We start from the raw sequence: 26087 nt of genomic DNA, 5'->3' as shown, positions 1-26087 counted from the left end.
CCTCAGGGAGGTGGCCTCCAAGGGCTCTATGGCGATGGGCCTCAAGGGGCAGATCCTCACGCTCTTGAGGAAAAGCTCTGACGAAAGCTTACTCATTCAGCTCTTAAAATCCAACCTCCTTCCGCACTTGGCCTCTCCCTATGCCCAACTCCTATCCTCTCATGGCTGCCCCTTCTGTCTCCCATGGAGGCCCCCCACTGCCTCCCTGCTGTGACATGACTGTGGCTGGGGGCGGGGGGTGAGTCCTGCCATGGGCTCTGCCCGTCTCGAAGAGAGGGACACTGTCCCCCCTGCACCTGACACTGCCTGGGCCCCTCTCGCCCGGGGGGCCACTGCCTTTATCCCACCTTTCATCCTCTCTCCCCTGCTCAATCCCCCACTTGGCTCCCGGCTGGGTCACTCATCCACACCGCAGACAGATGGAGCTTTCTAGATGCAAAGCTCATGTGTCACTCACCTACTCAGCTTCCTCAATGGCTCCCCACTGACCTTGGGAGGAACGGCCATGCACCTGTCACTCAAGGTCCTTCTCTGCTGGGCTCTCACTTACCTCCCGAGCTTCATCCTCAAGCACACAGCTGTTCCACGTTGCTGGAAAGGTTATATGGCCCTCCGCCCACCCACCCTGCCCTGTCTTCATTTGCCTCCTTGTCTGAAGTTCCAAAGGGCTTCATTCCATTCTAAAACCCCACACTCCTGGTGACACACTTCTGGCAAAGCCCCAAACCTGGAATAAGCCACCTGTCTGTTCCTTCTTTGCCAGCCACTGGAGGGAAGTGGCTCACTGAGGCAGTCTGGTCCGCAGTGACTTCCCAACCACCGATCTTGATGTGCCTGGCAACAGACACTTCACTCTCCCATTGACTGCAGGGAATACCTCGGTCTTCCATTTCCTGAAGATGGACTCCTGAGCCTCCCGTGAGGGCATCTGTGCATGCACACACACACACGAGACCACCTTGGCCCCCACCTCCCATGAAAGACAGACCCTTGGAAAAGGAACATATCCCCCTCTGCCCAGCACTCCTTGCAGAACTTGGAGAGCATCCCTTATGTCCATCCCAGGACCCTCACACCTCTCTCTTCCATATTCCCAACTACATCCTTGCCGTTGGCTTTTAAACATGGTCAAGGCTTGCCCGCTAGGACAAACAAACCACTACCAACGGCACGATGAAAACCCCCCTTCGCTCCCTGTCTCCATCCTCCCCATCCCGACTCACATCCTCACGAGCTGTGTGTTCACTGTCCTCACGGTCTCACTTCCACTCACCCTTGGCCCACTCCAGTCTGGCTTCTGGGTCCACAGAGACGGGACCAGCCTGTGAACGTGGCCAGGTTCACCCTAGCTGCCTCCCCAGTAACAGCTGACACTGGAGACCACACTGTCTTCTCCAGTCCCTCCCTGAGGCTCTGTGACACCATGACCTCCTGCTTTTCTCCTCTCCCCCCATCTCCCTCCGTTCCTCCTCCTTAGTCACCTCTGGGCCTCCCCTCCTGCGCCCCGTCCTGGTGCGCCCCCCGAGCCTCGGCGCCCTCTCCTTGGTGCTCTCCTCTGCCTCCAGCTGATCTCATCACGCCCAGGGCTTCATTACCAAGATGCACATCACTTACTATTTTTAATCCCCGGGCCAGAACTTTCCTCGGAATTCCGAATTTCTAACCACCTCCTTGATATTTCCTCCTGATGTCACAAATGAACCTAAAGCTCAGTAAGACCCAGACTGAACTCAGACTCTTTCCCAAATGCCATCTTCCCATGGAAGTCACAGCTGAGACCTTTTTCAACATCTCCGTCCGCGGACAGCACTCACCTAGTTATTCGAGCCCAGGACTCACACTTGCATCTCCTTGTTCTTCATTCCCCACACCAACACATCGCTTACCTATTTTCAACTGTTCCAGTAGCCTCCCATTTCCCAGAGCGGGCACCAGCCTCTCATCCAACCTGCACTGGCTGGACTCTACCAGCCCCTCTAACTTCATTACAGACCTCAAAGCCCCTTGCTTGGGGCTGCTGTGTCCAGCCGTTTTGCCCATTTTTATGCTCCTCACAGGTGATCTTTGTTGTACCCCACTCCCCTCCCCCACCAGAGTTTCCCCTCGAATTAATTCCTTTCCACTGCTTAGGTCCTCTGTCATGTGACATCCTTAAAGGAAGTTCTCTTTGAGCGCTCAGATCAGGAAAATTCCCCCCTTTAAATGTCTTTATAGCACCATTAACCTCTTAGTGAAATACTTATCATGGTCATAATTTCACATTTATTTGCCTGACAGAAAATGAAACGAATCAGGGCACTTGCCTCTCTGTTCTCCCCCTACACCCCTGTTTGGGGTGTACAAAGGTACAAAGGGCTCCCCTTAAGTGTTTGATGAAGGAGTGAATTGAAATAAATTAAATGGACGATTTACCTCGGACGGGTGATACTGACGGGAAATGAGCAAGAAAGACCTTTCAGGTCTTCCTTCAGGTGCTAGTTAGACAGGCTATGCATACATAACACATGAGTTGACTCAGCGTTTGGCCATTGTGGCCAAAGCACCTGCCATTGGACTTATGAACAGTAGTAAACAGAAAACTGGACAAAATACATGAAACAATTGAGACACTGAGAAAAATATGTGAAATAATGCAGACATTGGACCACAGGCAGAGAAGGCAGACAAATTAGGGGAGCCCTGTGATTGCCCTGCTTTTCTGTCCAAAGACACTTTCTGGCTCCAGGGAGGGAAACCCAAGCAGAAGTGGCAGGCTGGCTGAGCACAGGGGACGGGGACCAGAGTTTGGGAAGGCGCAAGCAGCAAAAGCGTGCGTTAGCTTCAGTGCAAAGCGAAGTGTTCGGCTCTGCACGCGTAAAGTGACATTCCACAAGGACGGTCCCGGTGCAGAAGCAAAACGCCCAAACTGCTGTGATGTAAGCAGAGGTCCCAGAGTTCACGTAGCTGGGGAGGGAGGGAGACCCTGACCAGGCCGAGTTAGGGGACCTCCAGGAACATCTAAGGCATTCAGGAGATACCCGACAAGCGGCACATCTTGACGTTAGGGCTACGCTAACTCTAGCCTGAAGCTGCCCTAGACACCTTAGCAACACTGTATCTGAAATAGGACATTCATTTTATCAGGAAAAGGTGATAAAAATCCTTGACAGGATAAGAAAAAAGTTCTGCAAATACTTTCGGTGGCTTTTAAAACCAGTGTCACCACAGTAAGGGAGGACAATAAAATCCAGGCCAGAACTATTGTAAGAGAAAATCTAAGTGGTAGAAGCTAGATCAGGAAGCTTGAAAACACAGCAGTAGGAACAGGGGAGAAAAAACAGCCCCAGTGGTCTGCGAATGGAAAGCACGTGGTCTCACAGACGGGCAGCTGGAGTCCTAGGCGCGGAGCGGGTGGGAGAGACCAAGTCTGGAAGAAATCATAGCCAGAAATATTTGCGTAACTCACTCTATGTGAACTACAAGACAATAAAATGAATTCAGCCCTGCCATTTCTTCCCCCAAGCTACACCCTGAGCCCTTGATTCTCGGTCTGTCTAGACGGCTCTCCCCCCCTCCCCTCTTGACCAACTGCTTTCCATCCTCCAGCTCCAGCTCCAGACCTCCCACGCCATGGAGTCTTCCAGATCCCACAGAAAGTCGGGCCCTCCCTTCGCAAACACCCTAGAGCAAACCACAGCAATCTACCCCCTCATGTGTCCGTCTCCCCGAGTACACAGGCTGCACTTTGTGTGGTTTCCTCCGGGACAGGGACTATCCCCAGTGAGTGACGGGGACAGAGGGAGAACAATAAAGGGAAGACGAAGGTGGGGGAGGGTGTGGGAGGGCAGTGGGAGGCAGGTCAGGAACCCCAAGGGCCAGGCTCTGCTCACTGGCCCACACCCAGGGACTTTTGTAAAAAGGCCTCCAGTTGGTGAAACAGGTTGGCCTACCGAAGTGTGGAGTTTCCCAAGCGTGGTTAATTGTCAGGAGAACCTGTGTTCTCATTAAAATGCACATCCCAGGCCCCACCTAGAGCCACTGAGTCAGACTTCCCAGGGAAAGATGAGCCAACTAAGGAGTGAGGGGAGCTGGCTGCTTCCTCCTTGCACAGCTTCTGCCCAGCAATCCGAGATGATCCCCAGCTCTGAGCGCCTCAGGACGTGGGGAAAGCAAAGCCCTGTTTCTCCCCAAATTCCTAAGACCAATCCTGCCGCCGCAGCGACAGATCAGGAGCAGATCCCAAGGGTCCATCCAAGGTCCCATCAAGATGGAGCCTTATCCCAAGTCCATCCTCCTCCACGGAGCTTCTCTTGCCATGGCTGGGCTGCTCTAGACCCTTCTCTTCCTGGCTAGAAGTTCTCCTGCCTACCTCACACATCTTTACGCTTCTGCCCCATTTCTGGTTTATACAGATCTTCACATCACTCTTTAAATCTGGCTACATCCTTATACTTTTCTCTTTATATTTTTATATATATATATATATATATGTTTTTCAATTTCACCTACTCTTGCTCTACCTGCAGAGGACGCTGGATGCCTCATGGCTGGATTTTCCACGTCATCTTAGCCAGAAGCCCCCCAAGAGGGACCCAACAATACCCAGTGTGGACGTGAGCACCTGTCTCATGGAGGAGTGCTCCCCAGGGCTCCCTGCACTGTTTGGCTGCAACATTGCTCATTCCTGAGTCCGCTCACAGGGGCCACGTGACTTTCAGGATCTGAGCCAAGCTGAGGGTGGAGGTGGGGAAGGGGGTAGATCCAGACAGACCCTCTGGCCCGGAGGTGTTTTGTCTAGTCGTTCCTTTGTTTTCTGTGGTTTTGGCAAAGAGGTCACTATTTCAACATTACGGGACACGTGGGCTTACTGCTCCAGAATGGATCTTCACCTGGAGGGACTCTTTCCCAGCCCAGTCTTGGAATCTGAGATTCCTTCGTTCACGTCACACCAAGAGAAACAACAGACAAAAGGCTACCTGTGCTGGGAGGACACGCAGTCTTCAGATAAGCCCCCTCAGGTGCCTTCCTCCCCACTCTGGATGCCTTTACACCAGGCATCACTGATGTGGATGGGTGCCTAGCAGGTGCAAAGGAGGTTCACACGCATCACGTCGTGTAATCCCCCTGAGTAGCCGATGAGATGAACAGAATGGTCCCCACTTCACAGAGAGGAAAAACTCAGGATTGGGCACAACGAAGTGCCTTGCCTCGTGTCACAAACCAAACACATGGCAGAGCTCAGATTTGAACTTCAGCCTGTCGGGACTCCAGGGCCTCCTGCCAGCCTCCCAACACTTGAGGCTCCCGACCAAGTCCCTGAAATGAAAGACCACCACACCAGACAACATGGAGTCCTGAGTTTGAGCCTTGAGCTCAAGCAGACGAGCGTCTTGGCGGCCGCTGTCTTGTCTGTTTTCTTTTCTTTTCTTTTTTTTAATTTATTTATCTGAGAGAGAGAATGGGAGACAGAGAGCATGAGAGGGGGAGGATCAGAGGGAGAAGCAGACTCCCCGCTGAGCAGGGAGTCCGATGCGGGACTCGATCCCGGGACTCCAGGATCATGACCTGAGCCGAAGGCAGTCGCTTAACCAACTGAGCCAGCCAGGCGCCCCTGTTTTCTTTCCTCTTTAACCAAATGGAACAGGCTTCGGGCTCAGGTCTGGGTGGAGTTGAATTGCCAAGTTGTTTGTGTTGTATGTATTTTTAGTTATTTTCTACCTGTGGCCTGTTTTCTGGTTTTCTATGGATGGCTGTGATGTTAATTTTTCTGTTTGAACAAATTTCTTTTTTTTTTTTTTAAACATAGATTCATTTAAATATCCCTCTTGAGTGTGTAAGAGCACAAAAGAGTTGGGGATTCAGCCACAATATCAACAGTGTTTTGGGAATGAAAGAAATTGGGGGAATTGAGTGGAAATAGAGAGCATGTGTCCCAACGAGAAGGGGGCCCCGGCCTCATGCTCCCACTGTCACGACTATGCACGGCCCTGACCCACCTGGGCCTGAACGGGAGGAAGCCGGCCATGGGTCTCTAAGCTCTCACCTGGCTTCTCCACACCTGGCACCCTCCCACGCACACAGGAGATCCTTAATAAGTATCTGTTGGCCAAATGAATGCATGGAAAAAGAATAGGTAGATGAAATTTGGAGTAGACTCTATCATTTCCAAGACGAATGTCAAAGTGTTGTCCGAGATTGAAGTGCTTTTGGAGATCATCCAGGGCAATCCCTTCACTGCGCAGGTGAGAAACAAAGGCCCTGGAAGGAGAAGGTATTTGCCCAAGTCACAGAGTCAGCGTCTGGGCAAAGCAGGGCCGGGAACTAGGGCTTCCTGCCTGTCATTATCCTCTTCAGCGCACCAGCTTGTCACCTCTGGTGTGTGCCCACATGAATGACCTCAGCCTGGGCAGACAGGAAACCAGCCTCCTGACATCCCACATGCATTTGGAAAGCCACCTGCTCGGAAGCCACACAAAGGCTTTCTGCATTATGTGGAAGGTCAAGCTGGATCACATCAAAGGGGTTCTGCGGTGGGGTTCTGACGTTGGACACTTACCTTCTTGGCCAGAGCTAATCCTTCTCGTATCATCACGTATGCTCCTGGTGGGCGTCTCTGCGGCTCCAGAAGTCTCCAGAAGCTGATTGTGCAACAGAAGCCATGGAGAGCAGAATCGCCAAATCTCCCATCTCAGCAGTGAGTGTCACCTTCGCAGTGAGGCCGATCTGACCACCGCCAGCACACCAGCACTTCCAACCACCCTTCCCTGCTTTACGTAATGTTCTTACGCATTTGTTAACCCTATGGTGTATTGCATGCCTCCATCTACTAGCTGGGAACCTCCGCAAGGGCAAGGAGCTTTGTATGTTTTGTTCACCGATGTGTTTCAACCCCACAGTGGCACAGAGTGGATACTCTGCAAATATTTGCTAGATGGGTGGATGGACAAATGAAAACTGAAATACTCAGAGGACTTGCATTTAGTCTCCTATCTGTGGCTCTCCAGCCCTGGGAACGTGGGCAAGTTATGTGGCCTCTCCTGAGCCTCGGTTTTCTCATCAGTAGAGTGAAATGGTCCCACCAGCTTGAAGGGTTGGTGGGTCGGTGGGTCGGCGGGTCAGTGGAAAAGCCTACGCAGTGCCAGTCCCGTGGGAAGCAGGTAGGAAGGGTTGCTTACTTCAAAGGCAAACTCCATGTACTCATTTATTCATTCGTGAGGTGGGTCAGTCCACAACAGGTGGCCCGTGAAGGCTTCTTAGAAGAGGTAGGAGTCAGTCTTTTCTGGAAGCAAGAGTACCACTCTGAAAGGAGCTGGCGAGCATGGCAGAGAATGGGGAACGAGGAGAGCGCCGGGCAGGGCAGGCTGGAGCCGCGTGAGCCAGTCAGTGCAGGGAGGTGCAGGGAGGCGCAGGGAGGCGCAGGGAGGCGCAGGGAGGCGCAGGGAGGTGGTGAGGCAGAGCGCCTGCTTGGCAGAACCACGGGAGGGCGCTGGCCATGTCTGGAGCAAGGGTGACAGCAAGGGTAGTCTGTCTTCTCAGCAAACACACACTGAGTGTGTTCTCTGTGGCCTGGCCTGGGAACTGGGGCCAGGGGATGCCCGGTCTGCAGCCAGAGGGACACTTACAACACACGAGTGTGCCTGAGTCATCCTCCAGTGAAACACCAGTGACAGCTCACCATAGTTCTTCGGTTAAAGCCCAGCATTCCCCCTGGGGCCCCTGACGCCCCAGCCTACATCTCCAGCCTCACCGCCCACCTCCTCCTGACTTATTTTGTTGTGCTGGCCACATTAATCTCATTTCAGTTTCTCGGCCCTGCCAACTTCCCACCCCAGGGCCTTTGTACATGTTGCTCCCCTGTGCTTGGTAGTCTTCCTCTGCTACCACTCCAAGTTCCTCCCCTCTTCTTTTTCTCCCCCATGATAGAGTTTATTTCTGTAGCGCACAATGAATATATGGTTGCGAAGGTAGGAAATCATATAAAAAATATTTAAGATGTGCAGTGGTCGTTCTTAGAACAAAGTCGGTTAAAGGGAAGATCAGTCAAGCACTAGAGCTTATGGAAGACCAGCCAGCATTTTCTAGATTGTGAACTACACCGGGACAAACATACCTGTATGTGGGCTTAATTAATAGTGGCAGTTCAAGAACAGATAAGCTCCCAGGATTCGGAGCTCTCTCAGCCTTGTTGGAGCCCCCAGCCTGGGTCAGACCCCTGTTCCATACCCTCGAAGGCCCTCATGGCTTTCTCTCATCATGCTCACTGGAGCTCGTGATCAGAAACGCACAGGGGTGCTGATGTGACTTGCAACTATTTCTCCCACTGGATATTAATGACATGAAGGCAGGAACCAGGTCTGTTTGGATCAGTAACTAGTGCACAGATTGCCACCCCATAAATCATTGTTTAATGCGGGGTTGATTGCAGCCCACATCGGGGTGGAGGGGAAATTCAGACCCAGGAGCCATGGAGGTGAGTACTTTATTGAAGGGCTGCTTGGAAGTTGCCAGAAAGGTAGAGAAGATCTCATAACGATGTCAGAATGGACTGGGCGTTAAAGGATGAGCAGGAGCTCGTCAGGCAGGATGAGAGCATTCCCAGTAGAGGGGACAGCACAGGCAAGTGCCTGGAGCACCGTTTTTTAGAAAAGAGCTGGTCACCTCCGGGACGTGAGTGAGGGCAGCAGAAGACCGTAGCTCTGGCTCTCTGCCGAACACCTGCTACGTGCCAGGCTCGATGTCTACGCAGTGCCGTGTAACCCTCAGAGCTCCTCACCGCCCTGGGGTAGGTATTACTACCCCCTTTTAATAAATGGGGCTCCGAGGAGTTAAGTGACATGTCCAAGCCACCCAGCTACTCAATGGCTGACCTGACTATCGCATGTCCCCGGTGGCTAATGTTGCAGACCTGAGCTGACCACTGAGCATTTCCGTGTGTGTCCGGTGTCTGCCCACCCCCACCCCGCCCCCTCAGGCTGGTGCAGGGTCTCAGCCTTCTCTGTCTCCCTCCCTCTCAAAGAGGGGTGCTTACTCTGGTGCTCTCCCATCTGAGCCCTTACCACACTGTAAACCAGCCTTCTCTGCCAGCCTGTATGGGGGCTGGGTCTCCAGGGCCCTGGGGGTGCCCAGGATGGAGGAGGGGGTGCTTATTGAATACTCACAAGCCGAAGGGGCCTAGGGGGGGCTCTCGTACCTGGGAGAGGAGCTCAGGAAGGACCAGCGGGGTCCCCAAGTCCACATGGAACCCGTTCCTGCCCTAACCCAGAAGACCAGTGTTTTTGGCCGTGGCTAACCACGTGGCCATAGGAAAGTCACTTCATTGCTCTGCATATGGATCTGTCACATGGATGTCCGTTCTGGCCGCCCACAGGGGAGCTGTGACCAGAACACAAAAGGCACAGTGAGCTGTGAATTGCTAGGCACACCCAGGAGGTGACAGCTGATGCCGGCTCAGGCTTAGTAGTGCCAGGCCAGTTGGGGGCCCCTCCTCTCAAACACTTCGGGCAGCGGGGATTCATGGCAGGAGGCAAAGGAATCAGCTGCAGGCAATGAGGGCTCCCTGTGGCATGATCAGGCGCCCCCTAGTGGTCATGGGCAGACCCTGCAGGGCCACGTTTTCCAGGGCAGGCGCAGGGACCCCATTCACTCTTCAGCTGAGCTTGCTAACAGATCCAAACCCCAGACTCTTCTTGGTGGGCTCTGGAATCAGGCAAACCTGGCAATGGATCCTAGCCGCTTCTAATCCAGGCTCCATCCCTCTAATGCCGGGCCAGCCCCACCTCCGCTTTGCCATCTGATTGGATGCCTGGCTGAGCCCAGCGAACTCCCATGTGGACCCTGCGGGGACATGACTTTGTAGCTCACATACCAAAGACCCAAGGCTAGGGGCTCACCAAGCGGAACTAGCTTTTCTAAAGCAGCGTGCTAGTTTCTTCAGAGCCCCAGAGGGGAGTATCCCTGTCTTCCTTTCAGGAATACAGAAATAGAGGCTCCGAGGAGATATGTGGCTTTCCCAAAGACACTTTGTTCCTAAGATTTGAACCCAGGTCTCTCTCACTCCAAAGCCCAGGTACTTGCCTTGTCTCATAGCTTCCCCAAATTATCCACCAACAGCCAGCAGAACTGGGGGTGTTTATTAAATCACAAAGTCCCTCTGCCTCTCCAGGGAGAGAAGATCACAGCCATCCAAGTGGGTGGGGGTGGAGCATCTAAGCCCAGTGACGCTGGACCGGGCAGGGAGGGGGCTGAGGGAGGATGGGGACGGGGTGGGGGTGCACAGGAGCCCCCAGAGCCAGCGGCGCTGCCTGTTTGGATGGTGGTCTTGGGAGCTCATGAAGGTGTGGGATTAGATTAAAAGGTCCTGGGATCCCAGTTTGAGGCAGATGAAACATTTTCAGTCCCAGGCTGCCGCTGGGGCCCGCAAGGAGCTGGAACGCCCCCTTAGTCCCCAGTAGGATTAGCAATCTTTCCCAAGAAGATGATGGTGGGCAGGACGCTATCCCTAATAAACACCAGAAAGGGTTTGTTCAGCTTGATGGAGAGCGGCGTCTCCATGGGCAGCATCTGGGCTCCAGAGCCGGCCGCACCCTCTGTACCCTTCTCATCCATCTTCAGCACCGCCTCATGCACCGCCTGCGGGAATCAGGATCGAGGTCAGTGTCGCCAAGCCACTCTGGGCCAAGGACAGTGAGAGGCCCAGAGAGGGAAAAGCCTCAGCCAGGGTGGCCCAGCACAGCAGTAACCTGGCTGGTGCCAGGCGCCCCAGGCTCCTTCTGCTGTCATTGCCGGGAGGATGCGGGACAAGCAGACTCAGCGTGAAGGGACCGATGAGGCTGGGGGAGCCTCAGCTGCAGCAGGAAGGATGGAGTGGGGTGCGCTATCCTTCCATGAATTACAGGGAAGTGCCGAGCAGCATAATGGCAGAAAGAGTCTGCGGAACCTTAGCTAGATGGAAGGGACGTGGTGACGTCCCCACCAGGAAGCCTCCAGTCCTGCTCACATTCCTCTTAGCTTCCTGGGGGATGGTGAGAAAGGAACCAAATGGGAGGGGGGGCATCAGAGATGACTGAGATGTCAGATCTACCCCAGGGCACCCACATCTGTGACGCAGTGATTCACCCTAGGACATGGAAGTTTCTGCACATACTGATGCATTTCATTCCATTCTACAAAATCCTAACAATTTTACTAGCAGGCCAGCCAGGAGCCATTGGCAATCACAGCTGTGGGCACACCTAACTGCAGAAAAGAAATGAGCCGTGGAACTGAGTAAAGGCCCCCGGAAAGGGGTAGCTGGCACTGACGATTTATGGGAAGTCTATGTTAAAAGGGAGAAAATTCTACTGTTTTTCTTCCTCTTGCAAATTGGAAAATAAATCTGAATCAGTGCCTACTGGGATCTCTCCCAGACTGGCTCGAACTTCCCACTTAGAATGCGCCGATCCCCACTGCCCATGATGCCAAGCTCTCCCCCATCCCAGCCTCTGGCCATGCTGCTCCCCCTACTGGGAGATCCTCCCCACACCTACCTCTGCTCCTTGCAATCTCCCCACCCCCAATGCCCTTTTAACCTAAAAGTAGGGTTGCCAGGTGAAATAGGGGATGGACCATTAAATTTGAATTTCAGATAAACGATGAATATCTTTAGTGTAAGTCTATTCCATGCAATATTTTGGACTAAAGAAATTATTGGTCACTTGCCTGAAATGCGAATTTAACTGGGTGTCCTGTATTATATCTGCTCAACCTGGGGACCCTACCCCATATGGTCGTCTCTGCCCCCAGCCAGCAGGTGCTCAGCCTTGCTGAAAACCCCGGGGCCCATGGCTGGTTCATCTCTTGGTCATGCACATGTTTGCAACTTACTCCCAACAAGCCCGTGAGGTCTTTGGGAGAGGCTCTGGGTCAGACCTAGACTGGTTCTAGGACCAATAAATGTGCCAGGCCTTGATCACTTGTTTGTTGCACAGAATCGACCTCCAAAATGGGACCAGGAGCTTAAAGACTGGAAACATGAGGCTTGGGGAAGTGATGTGATTGTCCCAGAGTGACAAGGCTGGTAAGGGACAGTGCTGGATCGGTGCCCAGCCTGACTGGCAGGACCAGACCCGGCTCATTCAGCTGCTGGGACAGTGGCTCTGGCCCAGGGCTGCAAGAAGGCTCCCTGCGGGTGGGGTGGCATCCGGGCCGGGCAGGCTTACCTTACCCACTTTCAGGCTTTGATGAGGGGTGATCCGAGTGAGATGACCATGCTCCTCAAAGATTTTGGTGATACCCAGGTAAGAGAGCATCTTCTTCAGGTCATAGTTACCAGTGATGGAGAACCTGGGCAGGGACACGTCTACGACCCTGGGGAGATGGGGGTGACAGGTGAGTGGCAGGGTCTCCTTGCTTTCCTGGGCAGGCCGCAGGAGAGGTGATGAATGGGACCTTGGTCTTCCCAGCCCCAGAGGTCTCAGACCCTCTCTTTGTCCCCACAATGAGGAGGGACTCTGACCCCGGGACCCTGGCTTCAAAACACCTATGATCTCTGAACTGTGTCCGTTCTTCCTAGCATACCCTCCCCAGAGCCCTCACCCACAGAAATGGTCTCAAGTCCCCACTGTTTCAGGGCCCCTTTGGTTGCAGACACAGAGGTGTCGTCCCCTTCACAGTCCTGGCCTTGGCCAAGCCCTGAGCCAGTCCTGACCCAGCAGGCTGGATGCCAGAGGCCGCAAGGGCCTGGGATCTGAAACCAGGTAGAACTGAGCTCAAACGCATTCTGACTCTCATGAGCTCCGTGACGGGGAGCAAATGATCTCCCCTCCCTAAGCCACTTGGGCGAAACGATGGTGCTAATCACAGCAGACGGGGCAGTAAAAGTGTAAAGCAAATGCATGTGGGCGCTCAGGAGTCCCTGACCAGCAGGCGTTCCTCCTTCTGCCCTTGAGTTAGCAGCTTCACATCCTCCGTGGGTGGGACCCGATGGGCCTCCCCGGCGTGGGGGCTGGGATCAGTGGTCCCGGGAAACCTGTGGACCCTGGGTTCCTGTCTCCCTGGCCCTGAGCCCTGTTTCTTCTTGCCTATCCAGGACCTCGCCCCTGCCTGCATTCCTCTCTGTTCTGCGCCATCCATCATGAATGGTGTCTGCCTGATCACCCTCAGGAGGAGACCATGTTCTCCGATAAATTGATATCCTACAAAACAAGAGCAAACACATCTCCACTGGCCCCAAGTCACTTCTCCAGCTTCCAGCCCATTCCTTTTCTTTCTTTCATAGCAGAAAGGAGTTGTCTCTGCCAGAGATCTCCACTTCCTCCCACAACTGCCGCAGCCCACTCCACTTGGTTCTTTGCCCTCCACCTTCCACTTTCCAGGGCCACGGCTGAGCTCGGCTTGCTTGACCCAAGAGACAGCTCTCAGAGAGTGGATCCCCTTTTTCCACCTTGAAGCATTCCAACCCAAGTCCATCTTCCCCTCCTTCACCGGCCACTCCTTCGCTCACCCTCTGCCAGAACCATCTCATCGCCCACCTGGACTGTCTGTGATCCTCCAAGCCTCACCCCTCGGTCCTCTTCTCTTCTGTCTTTCCTCCCTCCAGAGGAACCTCATTCAGTGTCATGGCTTTAAATACTGGCCATTGGCCCAATGATTCCCAGACTTACCTTTCCACTCATTCATTCGCTCAACAAATTAAGTGCCTCCTCTCTACAAATCGGATGCTTAGATGCATGTGTGAACAGAAGAAGCATAACCCGTGCCCTTGGGTGCGTGCTCTAGCAGGGAAGACAGACAAGAAAGTCCATACGATGAAAAGCATCCCGTAATCATCGATACATAGACTGGGAGTCCGTGTATAAGAAGACAGCGCGTGCAGTGGAGAAAAATACAGATCAGCTTGGGGGTATCAGCAATGCTGAGGTTCAGGGAAGATTTGAGAAACTCTAAAGGAGGCAAAGGCGTCAGGCAAGCTGGGTCGTTTCTTCTGAGTGAAATGAGCTGCCAAGGAGACTGGTGGTTTCCCGCCTGTGCCCTACAGTTTCCGAGTTCACAGAGGTATCTTGGGGAATGAGGGGTATGCGAGGTGAAGGGAAAGGGGGGGTCCACTCCCTCCACCCCCACTTTATCCACAAGTCCTGGCTTCATGTAATGTGGGCTCCGTAAGGTCACATTTCCTTTAGGATTCAAATTATGATGACTTGAGACCCTCCAGTTGGATTAGGGGGACTCAGCATCCTCATCTCCAAGTTATTCCTGCCAATTTCCCATGGGGTGCAGCTCTGGGGCTGGCAAGTGGTACTCCATGTTGCTGTGCCAAGCCCCTCTGCAGCCCTCGGGGCCAAGACTACTGCCAGACTGGGTTTGTAGCAGGGAGGATCGGGGGATGCTGTGCAGACCCCAAGCCTAGCAGCCCTCTTGGGATGACCTGCCATGTAGCCTGCTGCTTCTCCCCATCCCCCTAGTACAGCGACTTTATCTGAAACATTCAGAACCAGAATTTCTCTTTTATGGAGCTTTTGGCTCAATTGAGATATCCAAGATGTGTTCTGCCATTCCCCCAAGGATGTGTTTTGTGTGGTAGAGCACCCACTGCAGCCCAGCTCTGTCCTAGCATCCTATCTACCTCCCCTAGAACCCTCCCTGGCTCCCAACAGCGTGTCAGCCATGGCAGAAGCTCTTGATAAAGACCTGTTGGGTAGAGAACAGGGGTGAGGGCAAGGCAGAAGAGAGAGTATGCAGAGCAGGGAGGAGGCCATCCCGACACCACTCCTACCCAAGTCAACCCTGAGAGCCCCAGCCCTGACCCTTCTCAAGAAAATCGACTGGTAAGCAAGTGCCTGAGAAGAATTCTGTTGGCTCATCTTAAATCTGTTCTAATTTTATGGTTTCTTTTTTAAAATATTGACTTTGGTCAATTTGGTCAATAAGGACTTTGGTCCTTCAACTATTATAACTTATTTGGAGCACACTTCGCTGGTTTTGTTGTGATATTACAGTTGAAAACATGATTCCGTGTACAATAAACAGCTCCCTCTGACAGCCGTGGTTGTCCTCGTGGTTCCTTTCTGCCTGGGATTCCATGACTCCTCTTCCATCCCCACGTGCCACTGTTGGGCCTTGAAGACTTAGCTCCAATGCTCCCTGCTCCGTGGCGCCCCCCTCCGCCACCACCACCACCAGGGACCATGGTTTTGCTCTGTCCACTCTACTCTCATGATATAAGCATCTCCCTCTACAAGCAAGAGCTTCACTATATTCCTGTGACTTGTCTTCTGGTCTACTTCCTACCAAAACACAAGTTCATCACGGAGCACAGAATAGGACTTGGCCATGGGGTCAGAGCTCAATAAATCTGGGCTAGAAGAAGCAAAGAGTGGAAGGGAAGGCAGGAAGAAGGAAGCAGCTGCATATGCCAGGCCCCCTCGTACCTTCGTGTGACTAATTTCTTCCATCTGTCAAGAGTGTCCCTCTTCAAGGCCGCCTCCACATTCTTCATTTTGCCCTCGTCAGGAAGGATGAAGGTGGCAGTGATGGTGCCCTGGTAGGGCATTTCCAGAACAGTGCAGGAGAGCTGTTTATCATAGCCGGCTTCATACATGCCCCCATGGAACATCATGGGCACCTTCACTCGCTTGTTTCCATCCAGAATGAAGTCTTCCTCTTTAGTTGCTTTTGGATCAAATTCATGTTGCCACTTGGCTTAGGAGTGAAGAAAGACAAAGTGGCATGAGTGTCCCGAAAGGGAAGGGTTGACTGGACCCAGGTAAGCACTGGTCTCTGTCCACATGGATTCAAGGAGGGCATTTGGATGCTCTGGGATGTCAGGGCAGGTCTCCAGGAATCCTTGCTCTTTGTGCCAGGCCCTGGAAACTCCCCGGTAAGATGGGCATGGGTCTGATTGTTCCCAAAGTAGCCACGACCAGGGCTGCTGAGCTGAGAGGGTACCGTGGACTGCCTGAAGCCCAGGTGCTCCTGAGGCTGAGAGAACCCACAGGTTGTGTTCCAGCAGAGAGGTCTGGGTGATACTTAGTGGGAGTTATTTGGGTCTGGTGTGAGTGAAAAATACTCGATTCTAAGTCAGGCCTGGAGTAGCTGCTCTCATGTAGGAATGAGAAAACCAATGGAACAGGCTGCTCTTGGGAACCTGCTGAAGAGCAGCAAACACTCAAAGCTGGGTGTTTGGACCCCTCCTTTTTCACCCTAGGAACTCTTTGATGCCATTGGGCATAAACTTGGACCTGGGTCTTTTCGCACCTGCCAACCTCAGAGCCCCCAGTAGGGGGCCTGAGGGCCAAGTCCCTGAATTCAACTCTGGCTTCACTGTTGTGAAAGGATGACCTTAGACAAGTGTCTTAACCTCTCTGGACTTCAGTGTCCTTGTCTGAAGAATGAAGATTTTGATGGGTACCTCATAAGGCTGCTGTGTGGCTGAGTGGGAAAGGCAGGACAGCTCAGTGACCTTGTACAGTGAGTGTTGAGTGGATGCTAGTCATCATCAGCCTCACTGTTGCCATTGCTTTTGCAATCTAAGTGATGTGGGGACTTTGGAAAACTCCAGATTCTCTTCTCTCCCTCTGCTCTTTTCCTCTATGCCATCAGTCTCACTGTGGATTTTGGGAGAACTGAACTTCCGTATTCAGGACCATGTCCCTGACAGCCCGGCAGAGATCTGGCCTAACCTGAGGGCTGTTGGCCTCTGATTCTCCCCCACCCTGGCCAACCTTTGTGTGTGCATGGGGCAGGTGAGTGGGGGAGTGTGGTAGGCGGGGAGGGTTGAAGCTTGGATTTGGGAATATTTTTTCATCTTTTTTTTAGTCTCTCACCCTCAGACTTGGGCAATCTATAGAATGTGACAAGGAGGCCAGTGCATCCACCAAAATGAACATCATCATCATCATCACCAACACAATCACCGTCCTGGGTGTCTACTTGGACTAACATAAAGTGCACAGCCGATGGGTCAATAGAAGTGAGTTCTAGTCCCGGCTTTGTAACTCTAAGTCCATTCATCTCTCTCTGTGTTACACTTTCCTCATCTAAGAAATGAGGAAAAGAAAGTCACTCCAACCTCTACAACCAAAGTTGTGTTAGGATAATCAGTACTAATGAAAATGCACATATGGAGAATAATGTAGACTTCCCCAAATTCATTTCTCATGCACTTTTACTTTGAGTCCCAACAACTGCCCTAGGAGTTACATATAAAGGTACTCATTTTACATAGGACAAGTGAGGTTCTGAAAGATTAATTATATATGAATTCAAGGTCACAGAGCAAGCACGTGGCCAACCAGGTCTTTAATCCAAGTCTACTGGAAATCCTATCCTTTCCATACCAACATGCCCCAAGCCTTACCTCGAAAGAAAATGCAATTTGTAAGAAGCATCAAAGTGCCAGGGGTTATATTCTTGATCAAGTTGTTGATTTTCCCCTGGGTTTTCTGACTGACATAGTCATTGATCTGCTTCCGAGTATCTTCCAAGTTCTGGAAGTTGGTGGGGACAGTGTCTGCATTGTATAGGTTCTTGGCATCTGTCAGAAACTTCTTCTGTGGCTGCAGCTTCTCGTCGATGAACAAGGCGTTTTTAAGGTCCAGCTCGAGGTGCTGGCTCCCCTGGTTCATCCTGTAGATGAGGTAATGAAAGCCCTCATGAAGGTCTCTCTCTGACATATTCTTGAAGTTGAAGCCCCTCTTGATCTCATCCAGGGTGGAGTCCTGGGCACCCAGAGACAGCATGGAGAAGGCTGTGGAGATGCTCAAGGGGGAGAAGAAGATGTTCCTGTTGGGGCTATTGGAGGCCAGCTTCCTATAAAGTTTGCAGCTGAAGTCTGTGTTTCGCTTTGTGAGCTCCTGGGCTGCCCTCCTTCCCTTCCATGACTGGATCTGGCTCACAGGTCCACGAAACTGTGGTCCCAGAGGGAAGTCGGACTTCAGAAGACCTTCCACAGTGAGAAGGCCAGCCAAAAGTAGGCCCAGGCCCAGCAAGGGGTTCATTTTCCTTGGAGATTGTCCTGTTGAGTAGTAGACTTGAGGTTAGCAGAAAAAAGGAACAAAACAACCCACTGCCCCTATGATGAAAAGAGAAAAATGGGGAGATATACGTGGCAACATCTTTGGAGTCCCTGGATCAAGCTTTACCTGAAGCTCACACACTTCTGTTTCTCCAAGTTATAAGAGCCAATACATTTCCCTTTTAGGGTTGGCTGGCTTGAGTTGAATTTTTTTTCCTTACAACCAAAAGAATCCTGACTAATTTGCAGAAGTAAAGCCCTTTGTCCAAGATCACATCCCAGGAGAACCCAGGTCTCTCATAAACCTCTTTCCCTATGCTTTTTCCAGGAAGAGAGGCAGTGTGATAGAGACGAAAAGCCAAATCTGCTGGTTCCAGGACTTCTGCTCCTGTCGCCACTTCTCAGCTCAGAATCTCCCAACAAGACTGGGTTTTGGGGGCACATAACTTTCATTTTCGGTTTTCCCTTCATTTCTAGTCCTAAGGCTATAGAGATCTGCCAAAAGTATGATATTCTAAAAAGCCTGTTGATTTCTCTAGTTGGACATGGTACTCTCAATGATTTTTACACCAATTTATGTGTCAAATGAAAGCAGATTTTTTCACTTGATCCTTTGTTATTACTATGGGTTCTCCTGTAATTTACATCTCTGTTTACATCCACGGGAAATAGTGTAATCCTCAATGGTAAAAGCTGTTCATGGTTGTCTTAGATTGGATTCCCGAGAAGCAGAGCTTGAAATGGGGATTCAGGCATTGCCCGTATAGGAGAAACTTCTCAGGAAGTGAGGGAAGCAGGACAGAAAGGGAAGGAACTGAGCAAGGGTCTGACCCCTTGTAATATGGAGACTTGGCCTGATCCACGGGAGAGGGTTCTGGAGCATCAACCACAGGGCAGCATCGACCCTGTGGGAGGAGGATACAGGCCTTTTGGACAGTGGTCAGTAGCTATGGTCTGCCCCCAGGAGACCTGGGGCCTGAGGTAGAACTTCCTGGGTTCAGTTAGCTCCTACTCACCGAAGGCAGTTTTCTGGATTGGGGAGGGAAGCTGTGAGCTGTTAGCAACTAACCCGCACATCACCACCAGCCTGGGGGAACTGGGCCCGGCACCAATAGGGTCCACGCAGCTAAATCCCTGGTGCCCGGCACGGAGTAGGCTCTTTCCAGTTGACTGAATGAGAGGATGAATGAACACCTGCACGGGACCTGTGCCTGGAAGTGCCCCAAATCCGCAAGTTCTTTGTGCCCTCAAACCCTCTATGCCAGGTCCTGTGGACACAGCCCTCAGCACAGAGGACAGGTTCTTCAAAGAGGCTCTGACCCAGGGTTTGAAAATTCTAGTGGATCTTACCTGTTGCTTCCATCTTCCTCATGAAACTTTATTTTTCTAGGTGTTTCCCCCTCCTTAGACTGCCCACGTGCCTCAGGGGCAGGGCCTCCTCCCCAGGTCCAAGGCGGTGGTTCAGAGCTGGACCCAATCCAACCAGGTCACAGTGAGGCTCAGCCCTGAGAGCTGTTCAGGGAGGGGCACAGGACTTCAGGGATCCAAGGAAGGTGAATTTCGGGGCTCTTTGTTGGTGTATTGGGGTGCTGCCCTCTCTCTTTCTCTGGATGTCTGGGGCAGGAAGGTGTGAATGCATGCAGGGCTTTGCAGAGAAATTGGAGCTGGGGCCACAGATTAGGTGAACCCGGAGCCCACCCACCCTACTTCTAGACTTCCAGCAGTGCTAGTGTGAGTTACATAGTCAGCTACACGAGGCCAAAAGCATCCTAACAAATACAAGTGTGTATTCAAAAAATCCCAGGACTACCAAGCAGTGAGGACTCCGGGCTCTGCTCTCACACGCCTCTCTGCTGTGTGACACTCAAAAAGGACGCCCCCTCTCTGAGCTTCGGTGATCTCTCAGCACCTTCCACTCCTAGTGACATAGATTTCAGTAAAAATTAAACGTAGCTGGTGATGGACAAGGGCTCTAGGGACTGTCTGAAGATAGGTTTTAGAAGGCAAGATTTGTAAAGCCCCTGAGGATGTTTCAGATAAAGGAAAGAAAATTAAAAATGGAAAGGATTCGATCTCTCAGGTTAGTGGGCTGGACTGTTTACAGAGTCGGCCTGGTTTAAAAATAGGAGCTTCACTTGTTGGGATGAGCCCTGGGTGTTGTACGGAAGTGATGAATCACGAAATCCTACTCCTGAAACCAATTTCACGCTATGTGATTACTAGCTAGAATTTAAATAAAATTTGGGGGGAAAAATAAAAGAAATAAAAATAGAAGCTTCTTGTATTCAGAGTAGACGGTGTCTGCCTGGGAGCTAATTCCCAACACCCGGGAGTAGGGAAGCTAGCCGCCTCCGTCAAGGTACGGAGAGAACAATCTCAACAATAGGTTCACCACCAGCCAGCGGAGATGCAAAGCCTTTGGGTAACCTGCTGGGAGCAGAGTGTGGGTCCAGGCACAGGGCCAGAACCCCCATAACCTGCAGCAGAGGAGGGAAGCTGCTGGAAGCTTCTGGCATGGACAGCACACCCACCCACCCACACACACACACACACACACACACACACACACACTGCTCGGTCAGTGGCCCCTAAAAGTGTTTTCTACTTCTCCAAGTTTTTGGAACAAGAACTGATTATGGAATTAAAAGTCTGGATATTGGTCCTCTCCTGCTTGTGTGTCTGTGAGGTGGCCCAGAAGAAGTCTGTCAACCCTTTCGAACCCCAGTGTCTTCATCTACTAAATGGGCAAGGGGAGTGATACCTTGGCCTCCTCCCCACTAGATGCTGCTAATCACCTCGCTGGCCCTGGCGGTGGAGAGAAGGCCACATCCTGGCCGGGTCTCAGCTTGCCCCGCCTCCTTGGGCTTGTGTCACGGGGTTCCCCACCAGCTCCCTGCCCTGTCCCACAGAGTCCCAACAGCCTGGCCTTTCTTCCCCCAAACAGCCCACACTAGCCCCATTTCTGGGCCTCTCCATTCGTCATCACAGGCTCTGAACTCGATTCAAACTTGTTAGATGGGTACCAGTCCCAAATGCCTGAGGAGGCTAACTTTTATTCCATTCATTAAAATAGCTGAGCAACTGGTTATTTCCCAGTAAATTGATAGACTGCCCACGTTGAGCAATTCTTTGTTGGTTTTTAGTTTGGAGTGTGTGCATGTGTGTGTGTGTGTTGTTGTCACCCTAATAAAATAAATAAACACAATCAGGAAGAAAAAGAACAAGATAGGACCTGAGCCTGGTGGGGGCCACATGGGGCGGATAAAGCTACCATCCGCCTTGCAACTCGTCTCTGACTCTCCTGCTCCCACATTCCCTTTTCATTTGGGGAATTGATTCCTTTCTCTTATGAATAGATGAAATAATATGGCCCTGACTCAGGAGTCATTCCTCCTGAAGACAGATCCAAGCCGGGCGAGGAGCCCTCTGAACGAGCAGCGTAGGCACCCTGGGTCTGCACGCGGAGGGGGTCCCCGGGGAGGGGCTCTGCTTTCACCTCCCACACTGTCCTGATGAGCTTCGTAATGGGAATCAGCCAATCGAAGAGACTGAGGCGGGGGAGAGAGGGATAGGCTAGCACTTTCAACAAGAATCCTGGAAGTCCATTCATTCTTACTCTCACTGGTGGTTTGGGAAAACAAGACAGCAGCAAACAAAGCCCCGGAAGGAATCAGAACCACTCCACACATGGCGGTTTGGGGCGAGGAAAAGCTCATGCAGTCTCAGTCCTCAAACCAGTGAGACTAAAAAGCTTAGGGTGCTCCGGACAGGTTCCCCTCCCCAGCAGCTTGAGCCCTAATGAGTGACTGCCAACCAGCCACAGTGCCCCCTGCTCAGGGAGGGGTCTCTTCCTGCAAGGCTGGACAGTGGTGTCCTGTCCTGCCTTGAGGAACCCCAGAACTCCTGAGACCCCAGTTTCCCTCCAGTCCTTTCCAGAGCTCTCCATGGAGGGCACAGCCCTTGCATAAACTCAGTGCCCTCCCTTGGACTACAGGGTTTGAGGCCCCTTCCTAAAGATGTGCCTTGGCACCCCAAAAGACCAGCACCAAAGCCCTGGGCTTGAGGACATCCCAGCTATGGGCTGGGGTCCACCTATTTTAAAGGATTGATAATGTTTTAAGGGGAGATTGCGCTAGACATATTAGGATTATTTTTTGAAGCAGGTTTAGAACTAAGTGGTGGGAAGACATATCCTCCCTCCCCTGCTGGACGTGAGAGAAGACCCAGGAACAAAATCCAATGAGTATTGCAGTAGACTGTCCTTCTTCCTGGGAAACAAGGAGGGTGGGACATGAGTCAACAGTCTCACCTCTACATTTGCCCTGGAGATTTCTGTCTTCATCCTTTTAAGAAGTATTTGGAGCCTTCACTATGTGCCCACCCTCAGCCTTCCCTGGAGCCCACACGTGGAGCTCTCTCTCCTGAGGGGCGATGTCCCCCGCCAGCCCCACAGACTTCTCCAAATCCTCATGCACTTTCCAGCTCTTTATCTGGCCCATTCCTCCTGCCTTCAGTGACTTCATTCCAGGATGAGGGATTGCATGGGTTGGAAAGGCTGAGCCACCATCAAGTTCAGGGCCACTCGTGCCATAAAGGGGAAAGGGAGGCCCAGAAGACAAGGGAGCTATCTGAGGTCATGCCATGCATTTTGATGGATCAGAGTGGAAATCCAACTCATTAAGGCAATTCTGCAACAGTACGTGGGCCTGGCTGCTTGGCCTCCCTTTCTTCCCCAAAATCTTGAGTTGGTAGATATAGCTTCTGTCCTCAGGGAGAGATAAAGATAGACAAACAGCTCACAGACAAGGCTGGGCATAGCCTAAGCCACAGCGCAGGGGCAGACCTGAAGGGGAAGGACCCCCTTATCTCCCAGGACAACCCCCATTCCATTCTCACCAAGGATTTTCCTCTAGAAAAGCACTGGGGATCGACATCCATGAAAACGAATCAGGGCTCGCCAAAATGCCCAGCACACTCCTCAAGAGAAGGGTTTCCCAATTTGGAAATCCTCCAGAATTTCCTTCAAGACACCCACCCCGGGACTGCACTGAATCCTCCCACAACTTCGCACGGAGTAGACAAAAAGCAACCAACCAACAACACTGGATACTCACAGTACATTCAGGAGAAATCCACTGAGCCAGCCAAAGGGATCTACTTTTCTTGCTTTATTATTTTTACTTCCATAGCCTCTTGGTAAAGTAGACCAAAGGCCAATAGAATTAGCCGGCCAGAGTGGGCAGGTGATGGAGACTCTGGGAGCAATGACCACACCACTTCCTCGGGGGTTTCTCCTCATCCCCGGAGGGAGCCCCGCAATATTTAGACCACACCTGCTGGGCTGTGGCTTTTCTAATGAAGTCCATTTATATCTTTTGCAACTAGCGCATTTCCCAATCGCTGTGGGTCTGGAACCTGGAGTGTTTTACAGGTAGATTACTATTAAATAGTCAACCCAAACATCACTGCTGTCATTGATGGGAAGAGGTTGATAGCTGGGTTTCTTAGGGTCATTCCTATTATCCCCCATTTCTTTCTTTTGCTATTTCTCCAGCACTCTACAATGATCAGTTTCATTACCTTAGCTGGCATGGAGTTCTTTTGGGGGAAGAGAAACAATGAAATACATAGTTTCTGTTGGGATTAGTAGGAATCAAAGACTCACATCAAAGTGTTTGATCATTCAAGAAAATGACAAATTGCTTTCCGCCTGCCTGTTGCGCTAGGGCAATGAAATGATGGGTGGTTTCCCCCTCCTGACGTTTCTGCATTTTCCGAGTTGTCTTTAAGGAATGGGTATTCCCTAAGAATTAATTTTTAAAAGATTTAAAATAAAATGAAATTCTTACCCTCAAACCCACTGATCCCAGGATGCAAGAGTGATGAGCCCAATGCACCTGTTTATTTTTTTTTAAGATTTTATTTTATTTTTTTTGAGAGAGAGAAAGAAGGAGAGACTGTGCAAGCAAGGACAGAGGGAGAGGGAGAATCTCAAGCAGACTCCATGCTGAGCAGGGAGCCCAGCGTGGGGCTCGATACCACAACCCTGAGATCATGACTTGAGCCAAAATCAAGAGTCAGACGCTCAACCGACTGAGCCACCCAGGTGCCCCTACACCTGTTTTCAATTCGGCTTTCTCTAATTCTAATGAGCAGAAAAATCATGCAAATATTCCTTCCCCACTTAGTGACGTGCCATAATAGGTCCCATGTGACCACAGTACCAACAGTGATGGACAGTGTTTCTCTTCCTTCAGGATGCTACTTTTAGCAAAGACATGACTCGCATCCTCAAAGCTGTACAGAGCAGATGGCCCAGCGAAGCCTTATAGAAAAGAGGGGCCACTGACTCTTTGACAGGCCTGGGTCAGCCACATCCTGATCCACTCACAGACCAGATCCACCAGGCCGTGGAGATGTGGGGCTCCAGAGCTGCTAGAATCAGGAAGAGCCCCTGCGGAAGGCCATGAACCACCACCTTCCCTCTGCCAGGGAGGCAGGCCTGTCTGTCGCGATGCATCTGGGCCAGATCCACCGAGTGACTGGATGAGGCGAGAGGCCCCACTGTCAGGCTCTGTTCACTGAGGGGTGCAGATGGGAATGCGGCCATGGCAGCAGGAGGGGCTGAGGCGAGGGCCGTGGTCCCATCGTGGGGAGGGCTGAGACCAGCCGGGCAGATGCTGACCCAGATCTCTGCCCTGGTTTGGGAGGGAAGAACCCTGCTTGTTCATGACAGGGTGAGACCTGTGTGAGTCTTCGGCCCACACCCACTGGCTGCCACAGACACACTCTGCCCTGGGGTGAACTCCCACAGGAGACGCACGGGTGAGGCCAGGGAGGCACAGCAGGTGGGGGCAGGCGGGGACGCTTGCTGAGCAATATGGGGCTGCACCGGGGATGCCTGAGTTCAGACCAGTCGGCCACAGTGGAGGGGAGCCACTGAGGGAGGCCAGGCCCTGAATCTCAGTGACCAGCTGCCCACGCCGGCCAGGGGTCCTGATCAGCCAAAGTATAGGCTTGCAGAGGTGGGTGCTGGTGGAGAGCACAGCCCCCTCCCAGCACCCATCAAGGGGCCGCCGCCTAGACTCGGGGCTGTCTGACCACCCGTACGTAGATGGGAACACTCGAGGCCCATGGATTTGGGCCTGGCGTCCATCGAGGGCTAGAAGGGTGAAGAGGATTGTCCAGTCTGGGGACCCTGCAACGAGCTGATGGATGAGGGCAGTGGCCCACGGCTGGGGCATGGCCCCAGTGTGTTTTTATGGCACGGCCTTGTGTCCGGGGGAGGGGAGAGCAGGGAGCGTCCAGATGCCCCCTCGCTCTTTGGCTGTCCCAGATGCCAGGCCTGTGAGAGACCTAGGAACACAGCAGTGACCATGCCAGGCCCCAGGTCCCACAGCACAGGTCTGCTGGGAACACAGGAGGGCACAGAGATAGAGCCAAGCTCGGTGAAGCCTTATTATTATGCATTATTACAAGAGACACTGATAGATATTATGTATTTTTCACGTGAACTTTGTAAGTTAGGTGATGTTAGACCCATTCCACATGTGAGAAAACTGAGGTTCATTTAGCCAGATTATGAGCAGACCCAAGACTAAAAACTTGGACCTTCTGTTTCCTAATCCCTTGTTCTAGCCACAGCTCTGGAAGAACATAAATGGGATCGGTGGCCACAGTATTTGTACAACCAGCCCTGATCCCTGGGGTCCCCATCCAGACTGGTGCTCCAGCCCCTGCAGCCAGGCACAGGAAAGGGGACAAAATGTCTGTCTATTTGAACGGTTACCTCGGCCCTTGGTTCTCTCCCCTAAGACACACACACACACACACACACAAGCACACACACGCATGCACACAAATGTACCCACACCCATGCACACACATACACACACATTTCTTGCTTCTCCCAGACTGCTGGCCCTCTTCATATCCTCGTCCCACAGCCCCCAATTTTTCAAGTAGGATCCTCTAGACACCCCAGCCCCACAGCCTCATCTGCAACCTGGGTGGGCTTCTGCTCAGGATCTGCCATACCTGCGTCTGTCACCTCCTCCCTTCCCCCACTGGCCCAGCTTGGCCAGTAGGCCCTGCTCGGGTCCACATCAAGAGATCAAGC

At 52.2% G+C, this 26087-nt stretch overlaps 1 protein-coding gene across 1 annotated transcript; it reads right to left on the bottom strand.

Annotated features, from left to right (window-relative positions):
- Positions 1-10265: 10265 nt before the first annotated feature.
- On the bottom strand, positions 10266-17951 carry SERPINA12 (serpin family A member 12). The gene is made up of 4 exons (XM_006743577.3): positions 17312-17951; positions 15384-15654; positions 12177-12324; positions 10266-10608 (listed from the first exon to the last, which is right to left on the bottom strand). The coding sequence occupies exons 1-4, from the start codon at positions 17949-17951 to the stop codon at positions 10417-10419; spliced, it is 1251 nt and encodes a 416-aa protein (XP_006743640.3). The 3' UTR covers positions 10266-10416.
- Between the last annotated feature and the right edge of the window lie 8136 nt (positions 17952-26087).

The sequence above is a fragment of the Leptonychotes weddellii genome, chromosome 9, assembly GCF_054177405.1.
Source record: "Leptonychotes weddellii isolate Sample4059 chromosome 9, ASM5417740v2, whole genome shotgun sequence".
NCBI classification, from domain to species: domain Eukaryota; kingdom Metazoa; phylum Chordata; class Mammalia; order Carnivora; family Phocidae; genus Leptonychotes; species Leptonychotes weddellii.
Note: the sequence above shows the minus strand (reverse complement) of the source record. Positions and strands in the feature narration are given on the sequence as shown.

Excerpts from the sequence above, each read along its gene's own strand:
- SERPINA12 (XM_006743577.3), bottom strand. The coding sequence starts at position 17,951 with ATGAACCCCTTGCTGGGCCTGGGCCTACTTTTGGCTGGCCTTCTCACT. Across the intron at positions 15,655-17,311 it reads AAATTGCATTTTCTTTCGAG|CCAAGTGGCAACATGAATTT; the intron begins GTAAGGCTTGGG and ends TTCACTCCTAAG. Across the intron at positions 12,325-15,383 it reads AAGAAATTAGTCACACGAAG|GGTCGTAGACGTGTCCCTGC; the intron begins GTACGAGGGGGC and ends CCATCTCCCCAG.